The sequence below is a fragment of the Engystomops pustulosus genome, chromosome 8, assembly GCF_040894005.1.
Source record: "Engystomops pustulosus chromosome 8, aEngPut4.maternal, whole genome shotgun sequence".
Lineage (NCBI taxonomy): Eukaryota > Metazoa > Chordata > Amphibia > Anura > Leptodactylidae > Engystomops > Engystomops pustulosus.
Genome location: NC_092418.1, coordinates 49,356,468 through 49,369,556, shown reverse-complemented (window position 1 = coordinate 49,369,556; position 13,089 = coordinate 49,356,468). Strand labels below are relative to the sequence as shown.

Below are 13,089 nucleotides of genomic sequence, written 5' to 3'. Positions count from 1 at the left end.
CTGTCCTGCCCGGCCAATAGTGTGGCATCAGAGTGGGTGTTCAGTGCGGCGTGGGCCATCATTACCCCAAGGAGAACCCGCTTGTCCACCCATAATGTGGAGAGACTGACCTTTGTCAAGATGAATCAGGTTTGGATCGGCCTGGATTTCAACTCACCAATGCCTTATGCATCAGATTAAATCAGCCCTGACGCCTCCCCCAAACGTTGAGAAATGAGTCTGGATTCTAACTATCTGCCACAGCCACTATTCTGATGCTTGATGCCCACCTGATGCCACACATCCGCTGCCAGTTGCTCCATCTCCTCCTACCATCTTTACCAGTGACTGGAATTGTCCACCACCTACACAATCATTGTGCCACTCTGTGGCTTTCCATGTTGCTGCCACCTGTGGGCTCCTGCTGCTGCTGCCACCTCCATACTCTATCATGCCATTCTGTGGGCTCCTGCTGCTGCTGCTTCTGCCGCCACCTCCACACTGGATTATTGACCGATTGAAAGTGGACACTGACGGATGAAATGAAAGGCACCCGCACCGACACCCTCTGCACTCTTTTGGGGTGTTTTTTATATGTATCCATGTTTAACAGAACAGGTTCTGTCCTAATCTATGGAATCATCTGATGTCAGTGTAAAAAGAGTGCACTCTTTGATGTTATAGTGTTATAGTGCCTGCCTTTCGAGCTGGCACAGACCTTACCTAGTCAGGCTGCGTTCCCGCTTCGCTTATTTGGTGAAGTTGGCCTCTCTAAGTGCACATGGAAGTGAAGAGTGAAACGATTCTAAGAGCGGCGGCTGTCATGTTCGTGTCTACTAAAACACAGCATTGTTTGAAGACCAAACCACGCTCCCTATGCATATTTAAGCATGGCACAACTTTCTACAACACCCTATAGGCTCTCTGCAGCCAGGACCCTGTTTTTTAACGTGATTTGTCATGATTCGATTCGGGTCAAATCAAATATTTTTTTAAAAATTCGCCAAATCAGGTCGAACCGAAATTTCAACAAATTCGCCCATCTTTAGACACAGGCTTTTCATGCTGGCAAGAAGAAAAGTGCAGAATTTACTCTATAAACTAAGGATAACATAAGTTCTATATCCTAGGGGAGGGAGACGAATAGCAAAGCTGAATGTGTGTGTTATAGGTGAGATAGCGGATCTGAATGTTTCATTGTGTATTATATCCATTTCATGACTTTGATCTGTCTCATCTTTTTTTCTGTGTATCATATACTAGTAGTTCAGAAACTAAATAAAAGTCTAGATAAACCCAGCACCCTGATAATCTAAGTACATTGTCAGCACACAGCATCTCATAGTGCAAAGGAATTGTGTAGTGTATACTTACAGAGTCCCCACTCACACTCTGGAATTTTACACTGGCCATGGCTGGGTAATGCAATAAAACTAAGAATAATTGTAAAGTAAGGGAGTTAAAAATTATCTTCATTGTATATACATCAATAGGGGGTTAACATTTGAATACTTTCTTTTATGGGCAAACCCCTTTAGCCTCTAATTGTAACTCAAAATTGTTTCCTGCTTATCCTTTATAAAGTCAAAATACATAATTATAGGGATAAAGGGAGAGTAGGTATAGACAACAGCCAGGACCCATTTCTTTCCATGTAATAAAACATACCTTTACTTCCATTTTCATTTTTTTTTAAGTTAACTTAACCCCACTTAGTCAAAACCTGGACTGTGTTGGTAGATAGTTATTAATGACATATGACTGATAACTGCTAACTTTCCAGTAAAAAATTCTTAATCTCTTAATCTACAGCTACATTAAAGGAAATCTACCCCATGGATGCATTGCTTCTAAAACAAGTGTATTTATGTTCGGAGATGTGGCTCAAGAAACAGGATCCATTCTTTTTTTTTTGCTTCTAATAGCTTAGTTTTTGAGAAAAACATCTTTCAAAAGTATGCAGATGAGCCTCTGGTGTTCCTGGCTACGTCAAAGAAGTTTCTTCTGGTGTGAATATGTAACGTCCATGCCTAAACGTCGATCTATCCGCAGTTTGCAGAATAGATGGCGTTAATTTGTGTGTTAACTGTGGCTTAGTGTTTGTGTTTGGATTAACTGAGCCACACCCTGCTCCTTGCATTTCAGTCCTGCCCAGCAAGGGTTACCAGCCTGATGAACAGTTCCCCAGTGTGCTGCTGGAGGTGTGTCCGGGAACGGACTTGTATACCTCCTATTCCCATCATACCTTGCTGGTTATTTCAAGTCTTACCTGTGTATCTAGTGCTCTTGCTATCCTGTTTGGTATTCTGTGTTTTGTATCCGATTCTGTACCTTTGCAGCCATCTTTGTTTAGACCCGGTTTGTTTGTCTCCGCTTGTCTGCCTGTATCTGGATCTGACCTGTATATAACCTGTTTGAGCTTGACCTGACCTGTATATAATCCCGCCTGTCTTCCTGTATCTGTTGTTTGTTCCTCAGTATCGTTTACCTCCTAGTGTTATTCCGCTTTCTCTATCTCACACCTGTGTTATTATTCTGTGCACCATCCAGCAGCTGCCAGACGGAGTAAGTTTTCCTTGTCATCTTGTAGGGTCGCTCAGGGACCGTCAGATTCCTGATAGTGGGTTCACCCTTATCAGAGCGGTTTATCTGCTTTAGGCAGGGCCTTAGCCCGCAGGGACGTCGCAGGGGGAGTTCGCCACCACTTACCTAGTCTGACAGCTAGCGCCAAGCCTTGGCTAGCGTCCAGCATTTGCTGGACAGGTACTGACAGAATAATTATTCTAAACTAAGCTATTAGAAGCAAAAAGAAAAATGGATCCTGTTACAGGAGGCACACCTCAGCATGTAAGTATGCTAGGTTTAGTAGCACTTCATCCATGGGGTTGATTTGCTTCAATGTACATGTTGAATAATAGACTAAGCATTCTCTCTCTTCTTCTTGGTTGTACCACTCCAAAACTAGAACCCCCTTTACACTCCCCAAGCATATACTAATTCCCTAGCATAGCACCACAGTAACTCCCCCCTTTACAAAACTTTTTTCTAGTCCACCTTGAGCCCCAATTCAGTGCTTCTTCTGGGCCACTTCTTTATAAACCACTAATTTTTGCAGGATATACAGTAATACATAGTCTTTAGAGATTTGATAATTCTTGCATTTTGCTTTTATGCAATAATAATAATCTTTGTATGTAGTGCCATCATATTCCGTAGAGCTTCACAGATTATGGCCGAACTATACAAATAAAATAAGTTATTAAAGAGTAAAGATGTAGTCATATGAAACAATAGGATTGAGGGCCGGTTCGCTATAGCTTACAAACTATGCAATATACTGCAAGGAGATATCCTCCCTTGTGGACACCTTGCCCTCAGCAAAATGGTTCCTTAAAGGAAACCTACAAGTCAATGTATTCCATATACGCTCAAAAGTGTCACATACTGTAGTACTCAGAAATTATAAAATTATTGGGCTCCCATTAACAGCACCAATACAAGTCCCAGATGCTTGTTTATAAAGATGGTTATTTAAGTACATTGCTGAGCAGTCCAATTTCAGTAGTTTTATAATGATTCCAAACTCTTATTATTGCAGTTCCGCCATCAATATTTCAAAAAGTCTTAAGACATATATTGTCACTAAAGATTTATATGGCTGATGGTCTCTGGAACCTATGCTTACCTTAGGACTAGAATAAAGACCAGGTCCACTTGTACAAACTCACAAGTTCCTCATCTCATGGGTTGCATATCTCTAGGACCTCAGAAAGTCCAGATCCTCAGCTTATGCTTGCAAAATTAGTCCTCTTCACCTGCTTACTGCTGTTTCTCACACCACCAGAGAGACTGGTCTGTTGTTCCTGCACCACTTTGATGCTGCTCTTCCTGCCTGCGGTCTACCGCAGTTGATTTAGCCTACAGAGATGCCAGACAGGCAGGACACATACTTGAGCTTAATGGTGGGAGACTGGCAGAGCCAGGGAATTGCCTGATCATGTGTCCACACTCCCATTCTTCTTCTAGTGGCCAATTTCTTTAATGCAGATATTGTACCCAGAGACAAAAATTAATCCAAGGGAGAAGAGATGAAAAACTGTATGTGTGAATCTCATATAATCTTAATCTGTTTTTTTTATAGATGGATTCCTACAGCAGCTAAAAAGCATCAACACAACTTGGAAACAAGGCTTTGCATGACTAATCATTTGAATGTTTTAAGTAAACTAAAGAGTAACGATGTTATTTGGTGATTGTGATGCAATTTGGGTTTATGTCTTATTCAAAAATGTATTACATATATTAGCCAAATATATATATACTTCCTTCAAAAATGCTAATTAGTCTGTTGACTATGGGGAAAGGGCCTCAAAAGACTCAACTGAACCCCTCCAACTCCCATGGCACCTGTTAGGTCGGCCATACTTCAAGGAAAAGCCACCCTAGCTAAGTCACCCATGGCTGTAGTCCCCACGCAGTCCCAAGATGGCTGCCTCCGATCCGGACCGCCCGTGCTTCCCAGTGAGAAGCCTTCAGCCTCCGGTGCCTCTCCGAAGCTTTCTTCACCCACTAAAGCCTCGGCGGGCAACCCCCGGACATCCTTCCCGTGTCAGCCGGCGTGGGAAAACCACTGACACCTGCAGCGGTAGTGACACAGCTCCTCAGCACGCTCGACATCTCCTGCCAGAGAAGGGCGCGCAGGAGGGACAAGATGCGCCACATCGTACATCAGAGCTCCAGCCTGCAGCAACAGTGCAGCCATCTTCCCCTGCCATACAGGAACCAGCTTCAGCGACTCTCTCCTCATCGGATGCCTCACAGCAATCCGTGCCGATACACCCTGCAGATATGAGTACTGCCACAGCCCCAGAGCCTAAGGCACAGGCTTCATTTGCCCCAGTCCCTACCATATCAGCTCCCATGGGAGAAAGCATAAGCTTCATGTTGCAGCAGGCCCCACCTTTTCCTTTCAACCCGCCCCATGGGCCCCACCTTGTGCCACCGACTCCACTCTGTCTGCACCATATTCATCTCACCCCCCCTGCTGTCTACCCACCACCTCATGGGAACAGCCCTTGGAACCCCACAAGATGTGACTCTGATCTAAGCCTCGCTCGCAGGGCCCCCTCTCCCAGCTCCTCAAGGGGATAGACTCCACACGGTGCAGAACATTAAATCTTTACTCTCTCTCCTACCCACCAAGGAGGACATATCACAATTTGCTTCCCAAATCCTTTCTGAATGCCGACAAGAATTTGCTAGTTTGTGTTCTGATGTTACTTCTCTAATGACTAGAGCAGATGACCTGGATCAAGCACAATCCTCTACAAACCGGAGCCTGGTGACCATGCAAGATACCCTTCAACACTACCAAATGCAACTACAGACACTGCAGCAACACATGGACAACATTGAGAATAGGAGCAGGCGCAATAACCTGCGCGTAAAAGGCCTTCCAGAATCTGTGCACACTGTATTGCTATTATTTTTTCTAACAGAAATTCTCAATGGCAAACTCGGTCGACCGCCCACCACGCACAAATAGACAGAGTCCCCCGCCGAGCCCTCCGCCCCCCTGACCCCAACACACAGAACCCAAGAAATGTAGTGTGCCAAATCCACTTTTACTCTCTCAAGGAAGAAGTCTTAACAAAGCTAAGAAATCAAAGGCAAATCCATTACCAAGGAGCCCCGATCAAAATTCTGTCAGACCTATCCCGTCTCACCCTGGCTCAAAGAGCTGCCGTCAGAACGCTACTGGACATGCTTAGAGCACAACCTCCACTACAGATGGGGTTTCCCATTTGCGCTCAACTCTGTTACCCTCCCAATGGCATCCTCCACTAATCTCACCCCGCTGGGCATCTCCAGAAGTCCCTGATGTCGGTTGGTAATGCAAATTTGAGGAGTCCCGCCCATTCAAGATCCGTCTCGCCACCCTGATAAGCTTTCATCTTACTACCTTGAACTGGCTCACTGCAACATTTCTGTTAAAGCCTCAAGAATGTGTTCTCATGTTCTTACGTTCACACCATGACCTGTTTTCCACTAGGAAGCAGCGCCCATACCTCCTGCCATGTGCTGGTGGTCCTTCTTTCACTGTTAAACACTCCAATTAGCATACAGGAACTCGGGCGACATTCATTGTTAGCCCGACACCCTATTAGCTCCTGCAATTAGTTTCTGCTGTTGTGCCTTACTCCTTAAGGACCGCAAGTTTATTTCCACTGTATTAACCTCCTTTTTCTTTTTTCTCTTCTTTCCCCTTGTTCCTGTGTACCACTCTGTTTTACCTTCCCCTCCTCCCCTCACCATCCATCTCCCCCTCCTACCTGATCCCACCTCCCACCCCTTGGCAAGTACACGTGGCAGTCGGACCATGGTGATCTCCTAACATCATTCTAGCCTCCCCCACATGGCGGAACTAAACATTGCCTCCCCGTCAAAACGCTCGCAGGTACTCCACCACTTTCACAAACATAAGGCCCAAATCCTATGCTTACAAGAGACCCACTTCAAGACCAACCATGCCCCTACAATCAAACACAAAGACTACCCCTCATGTTTTTTTTGCCAACAATCCCCGGTCACGATCTGGTGGAATAGCAATCAGCCTACAGAAATCCCTACACAACACACACAATAGTGGAGTGCTCCACAGATCCCAATGGCAGATATTTTTTCCTTAACTTGAACATAGGCGGTCACCCATTCTCCATATTCAACGTATATGCCCCTAACCAAATTCAGGTCCCGTTCCTCACTCAACTCATAGATAACATTACCCCCCTTATCAAAGGTACACTTGTGTTATGGGGCGACCTTAATCTCACTCTAGACCCCACACTAGACAATTCCCTGAGGAAGATTAAACGCTCTCTTCTCCAGCTTCGACACTGTGATGCCTGGAGATTACAACCCCCGACGGATAGGGACTACAGTTTTTTTTCAGCCCCCCACGAGGTGTACAGCAGACTGGACTACATCCTTGTCCAGCATAAAGCTCTCCACTGGCTGTTGTCCACCCCCATAGGGAACATTGTCCTCTCTGACCATGCCCCGGGCTATTGCACTCTTAAACTTCCTTTCCTTAATAGGAAAGAATGGCTGTGGAGGCTCAATTAGTCCCTTCTCCCGAACCCAATACGTACCGGGGAGGTCACCCGTACTATTGCCCAATTCACTTCCCATCACAGGTCAGATTCCACCCAAGCATTCACGCAATGAGAAACCCATAAGGGGTCCATCTGACAGGTTTTTATCAAACACGGTACTCACATTAAGCGTGAAAAAGCACAGACGCTACGGACAGCAATAAAACGGGTCACCTATCTGGAACTGAGACACAAATTTGTTCTATCCACCCCAAGGCAGCTAGATTAGAGGTCAAGTGCCCATTAGAAAAGGCCTACGGAGGAAAGCTGCGGTTATGCCGTAAGCAAATTTTACGAGTATGGCAATAAATGCGGCCGCATACTTGCTAAAGCCCTCAAGAGCCGCGTAGCCCAGTCCTTCATCCCCAACATTAAATCCACCAAGAACAAAGTGGTACACACCACTCCAGAGATAACGGATACCTTCCTCTCCTACTACACCTCACTATACAATCTACCAACCACACTCCAAGACACGTCCTCTGGTCAGCCCTTCCAGCCCCCCATATCAACATTCCCTATGCCACCAACATGCCCCATTATTGATTTGGAGGAACCATTCACCCCATCAGAATTCTCTCAAGTGGTTAAGAACCCTGGCCCTGACGTGTTTACAGGTTAATTCTTTAAGCACTTTTTACAAGAACTGAACCCAATACTAACAAAGGCTTTCACTACAGTTTCCCATGACTGCTCCTTTCTGGCACAGTCCACATCTGCACATGTTGTTGTCATCCCTAAATCCGGCAAAGACCCACAATTGTGTTCCAACTAGTGTCCCTTCTATCTACTTAATGTAGTTCTAAAGACCTTCGTGAAACTCCTTGCTAACAGACTCAATCCACTCTTGCCAACCCTCATCAACAGAGACCAGGTGGGATTCATGCCGGGCAGAGAGGCCCCGGCACGAGAGGGACGATTGTACATAATGCAATGTCCAATCACACCAGAAACCCATGATGATTCTTTCTCTTGATGCTGAAAAGGCTTTTGATGGAATCTTGTGGTTCTCCCTTAGACAAACCCTTTCCAACATAGGATTAGGCCCAAACTTCACAGCTAAAATCCTCTCCCTTTACCGTAATCCCTCAGCCAGACTTAAAATAAATGCCAGCCTATCCGACCCATTCCCCATTCACAATGGCACTCGCCAAGGTTGCCTGCTATCCCCACTTTTATACATACCGGTAATGGAACACCTCCTGGCAGCAATTCGAAACAACCCAGACATTAGGGGAGTCCAGATTGCTGGAAAGGAATAAGACTTACGGATGACTTACTGGTCTACATAACAGACCCTCACTTCTCTCTCCCTGCTCTGATGCAATAGCTGGACAAATTTGGCCGATGGTCAAACTTCAAGGTCAACATGACCAAATCTGAAGCCCTCAATGTCTCGCTGCCTCTGGCTGTCTTGATTCCTCTGGCTGTCTTGCTTCCTCTGATCTTGGGATTCCCTTTCATCTGGCCACATGGAGGCATTAAATACCTAGGTATAAAAATCTGTCAAGACTTATCCAAACTATTTACCGACAACTTCACCCCCTACTTACCAGATTTGAAACAGACTTCTTGGAAAAAGAAAGGATTTTCCTGGTTCGGACAGCTTAATGAGACACTGCTCCCACAACTGCTCTACCTTGTACAGACCATCCCGATCTTCATACCCCTCTCCGAAAAATGCTTCGGATCCTTCCTCTGGTCTAATGGTCATCCTAGAATCCTAAGGGATGCCCTGACTTGTCCCAAAGACTTTGGAAGAATCGGACTGCTGTCTCTATTACTTATCAGCAGCCTACTCCAAGGTCCTGGACTTCTTCCATGGCAAGACCTCCAAGACCTGGCTAGGACTAGAACAGCAGGTCTCACCCAGAGACCTTACAACTCTCCCTTGGACCCACACCTCATCCTCTCGTGATCCTATCTGCCTCTATTTCACCACACTCTCCGGTCTGACACAGGACCGAACCTCTCCCTGATAGGACCTCTGCTTCCGATTATAGACAACCCTGCATTCCCCCCAGGAAACTCCAAAGGCCTATCCCTAGCCCACAGTGGTCAAAATGTTTCTGTCTCTCTCAAAGATCCGTGAATGCCACCAGACACCAGGAGACCAGCTACAATAACCCTTCCAGGTGGTACAGGGTACCCTCAAACTGCACCTATGGTATCCATAGGTCCCTGATGTCTGCTGGCATTGCAGAGCCAGTGGTGGCTCTATAAACCACATCTGGTGGTCCTGCCCACAACTCAACAATTTCTGGTCCAAGATTACCACAATCCCAAACACTGAAGCAACTCTTCTATTCATGTTCCACATGCCGACCCAAAAATATAAGAAGTCCCACAAACGGCACCTTCTCCAAGCAGGCAAGACAATAATTCCAATGAGATGGCGTTCGGATTGCCCTCCCACAATCTCCGAATGGCTGGTAAAAGTAGCCTACACACACAGAATGGAGCACAGACTGTACCCGATTCTCAAATACCTGGCTGCACTGGCAAACATTTATGTCTTCTACTGAGTACCGAGCGCTCTAAGACTGATGATTAGGTGGAAGGGCTGCACCCCCTTTCGCCCCCCCCCCCCACCAACTACCCCCTCCTCCTCCTCCCGACTACAATCCCCCCCCCCTTATTCTCATTCCCTACTCATCTTTTTTTCCTTTCTCTTTTTCCTATTCATGTTTCAGTTATCGTGAGTTATAGATTTGATTGCACAACTTAATGTCATATATTGTATTGTACTTGTACCATGCTGTTCTCATCAGCCTTGTTTGGCTCTGGATTCATAATGCCCTAAAAGGCGCTACATTGACACCATATCTATGTCATGCCAATGTTGATATATTCCTGTCTGATGTTTAATAAAGTTTTTCTTGAATGGAAAAAAAAGTGTAAATTTACCAGAACTGCTGGAAAGAGCCTTTGACAGATACCTCAATAGTGATAGGAGGAGGAGGACTGTGTTTGGGAACTTGAGGGCATACTGTAGACAAAACAGAGCTGACATGTAGAAGCTCCTTCTTGTAATTAGATAAGGTAATGTATATTGGAAAAATATGAGTTTTCAGCTATTGCTTTGTAGAAAAAAACGTTCTAAACTTTACAGTTATGCTTTAACCCCTTAAGGACGCAGGGTTTTTCGGCTCATTTCTCGCTCTCCAACTTCAAAAATCCATAACTTTTTCATTTTTACGTGTACAGACCTGTGTGAGGGCTTATTTTGTGCGTAACCAATTTTGCTTTCCCGTAATGTTATTTATTTTAACATGCCGTGTACTGCGAAGCTGAAAAAAAATTCCAAATGTGGAAAAATTGAAAAAAAAACCTCACGTTCTTGTGGGCTCAGTTTTTACGACTTTCACTCTTCGCTCTTCGCCTACTTTATTCTTTGGTTCGGTGCGATTGCGGTGATACCAAATTTATATAGGTTTTATTGTGTTTTAATACATGTCCAAAAATTAAACGAATGTGTACAAAAAAGAAAAAAAAAATTTTGCCATCTTCTGACGCTAATAACTTTTTCATACTTTGGTGCACAGAGATGTGTGAGGGGTCATTTTTTGCGAAATGAGGCGACATTTTCATTACTACCATTTTGAGGTCTGTGTGACATTTTGATCATTTTTTATTTCATTTCTTATGTTATGTAAAAAGGTGTAAAAGTCGCATTTCGGACATTTGGGTGCCATTTCCCGCCTTGGAGGTCACCGCCGCCCGTAACCGTTTTTATATTTTGATAGATCGGGCATTTTGGGACGCGGCGATACCTAATATGTTTGTGATTTTTACTGTTTATTATGTTTTATATCCGTTCTAGGGAAAGGGGGGTGATTAGAATTTTTAATATTTTATTAATTTTTTTTTTATTTTTTAAACTTTTTTTTTTTCTTTTTTTTCACTGTTTTTTAGACCATCTAGGGTGCATGGTCTAGATGGTCAGATCGCTCCTACCATATACTGCAATACTTCTGTATTGCAATATATGGCATTTTTGCAGCACATTCATTACAATGAGCCACTGGCTCAAAAGAAGACCCGAGGCTACCATGGCAACCGATCGCGCGTTGCTGTTTTTTAAACGCCGCCGGCGACTTTGCCGGCGGCAATCACATGGTTAATGGCCGCGATCGGTGCAAGCACCGACCGCGGTTATTAGCAGTGGGGGTTTTCTGCAAAATGCAAAAACCCCCACCTTTGTATGAAGAGGACTCAGCCCGTGAGCCCTCTTCATACATCCCTTATACCTCTGCGCCGTAGAGCTACAGTGCAGAGCGTTAAGGGGTTAAAGAATTTTACAGAGAGATGAAAAAGAGATAATGAAAGGAACAGATATCTGACCATAGAGCCTTGAGTTTTTTACCCCCTCATTCAAACACAAACTTTTGCAGAGAAACTACCAGCTCTCAAATTACCTTCTCAAAAACTACAGTTGTGTAGGGTTTATATTTATTTTATCTTTTTCTGTAGACATCTTTTTCATGTCCAGAGATCCAACATCAAGATGACAATTTACATCAAATAAAAATCTGAAGATTTTTCCTGGCTTAGTCGGCTATTAGAAGACCTTCACCCGCTACTTAAAGGTCACAAGTGCAGCGAGCGCTAGATTCATGAAGAACGGATTCAGGATTTCTCTGCACTATACACAGGCAAACTGCACATAGTACAAATTGCACTGTTGTTAGTATATGTGCCCCAATAACTCTGCCACATGCACACACACAGACATTTCTTCTATGTTCTTTTAAACAGAAAGCTGTGCTACACTCTTCACACAGCTTTGCTTAATTATCACACATACAGGCAGCCCCCAGGTTACATACAGGATAGGTTCTGTAGGTTTGTTCTTAAGTTAAATTTGTATGTAAGTCGAAACTGTATATTTTATCATTGTAACCCAGCCAAATTTTGTTTTTTGTCTCTGTGACAAATGGATTTGAAAAATGTTGGGTTTTCATCAGAACCAGGATTAACATTAGAGCTTCATTACAGACAGCTTTAATAACTGTTAGAGCTATTTGTTGTAGCCTAAGGCTAAAGTACAGTAAATTACATCCTGAGATCCGTTTGTAACTAGGCGTCGTCTGTAAGTCGGGTGTTCTTAAGTAGAAGACCGCCTGTATAGCCCTGTTACATGAAAGACCCCCTGCCTAACTGACTAACCCCCTCTGTCAGGGCTGCATTTATAGGGGATGCTGCCCTAAGTACATAGTCCAAATACACTTCCTATTATATCATGCCTTACACGGTGCAACTAAATGGAGCTGCTTTGACACAAGATGTGGTTTTTATACAGCCAGTCGCATCAATGAAATAATTGTGACCATAATTCATAACAAAATTATTATTTAGTAACAGTTTCATGTCCTGTTTTCTCTCTGACTTTGCACTAAAAAGAATCAGCAAACTGCTTGCACATGTATTCATAAAGTGTCTTCTCCAATTTTGTGTCGCGGCTGCACTGTGTCCGACAAGACAGAAAAAATGTGCACCTAAAGGAGCGTTTTAGTGCTTAGAGTTTGCGGCACAATTATTACTGACATGTTGTAACGTCTGTTTCTGGTTTATGATCTCTTGCCTGTGTCCCGACTACTGTATTTGGATTGTGATTTAGTTATTGTTATTCCCTGCTGCTGCCGACTCGGATTGTATACCTTGCTTATTGGGGCTCATTTACTAAGGGCTCCACGGCCGCACTTTCGTCGGGTTTCCCGACTTTTTCCATTTTGCGCCGAATTCCGCCGGGATTTTGGCACACGCAATCGGATTTCAGCGCCAGCCTTCACGCGACAGAAATTGGGGGGCGTGGCCATCGGAAAAAATGCAGAATTTAAAAAACTAATTGTGTTGCAAAATCAAGCACTTACATGCACCGAGAAGAAGCAGGTGAACTCCTGCGGACCTCGGCGCAGCAGCGACACCTGCAGGAAGTTGGATGCATGACCTTGGT

The 13,089-nt window shown here is 44.4% G+C and overlaps 1 protein-coding gene across 1 annotated transcript in view; it reads left to right on the top strand.

Annotated features, from left to right (window-relative positions):
- STAT1 (signal transducer and activator of transcription 1) overlaps positions 1 to 4,313 on the top strand; it is a 176,087-nt gene extending 171,774 nt beyond the window's left edge. The window contains exon 24 of the mRNA XM_072120887.1: positions 4,121 to 4,313. Coding sequence (XP_071976988.1) covers positions 4,121 to 4,141 — 21 coding nt within the window. The 3' untranslated portion in view covers positions 4,142 to 4,313. The remainder of the gene's footprint in view (positions 1 to 4,120) is intronic.
- The last annotated feature ends 8,776 nt before the right edge of the window (positions 4,314 to 13,089 follow it).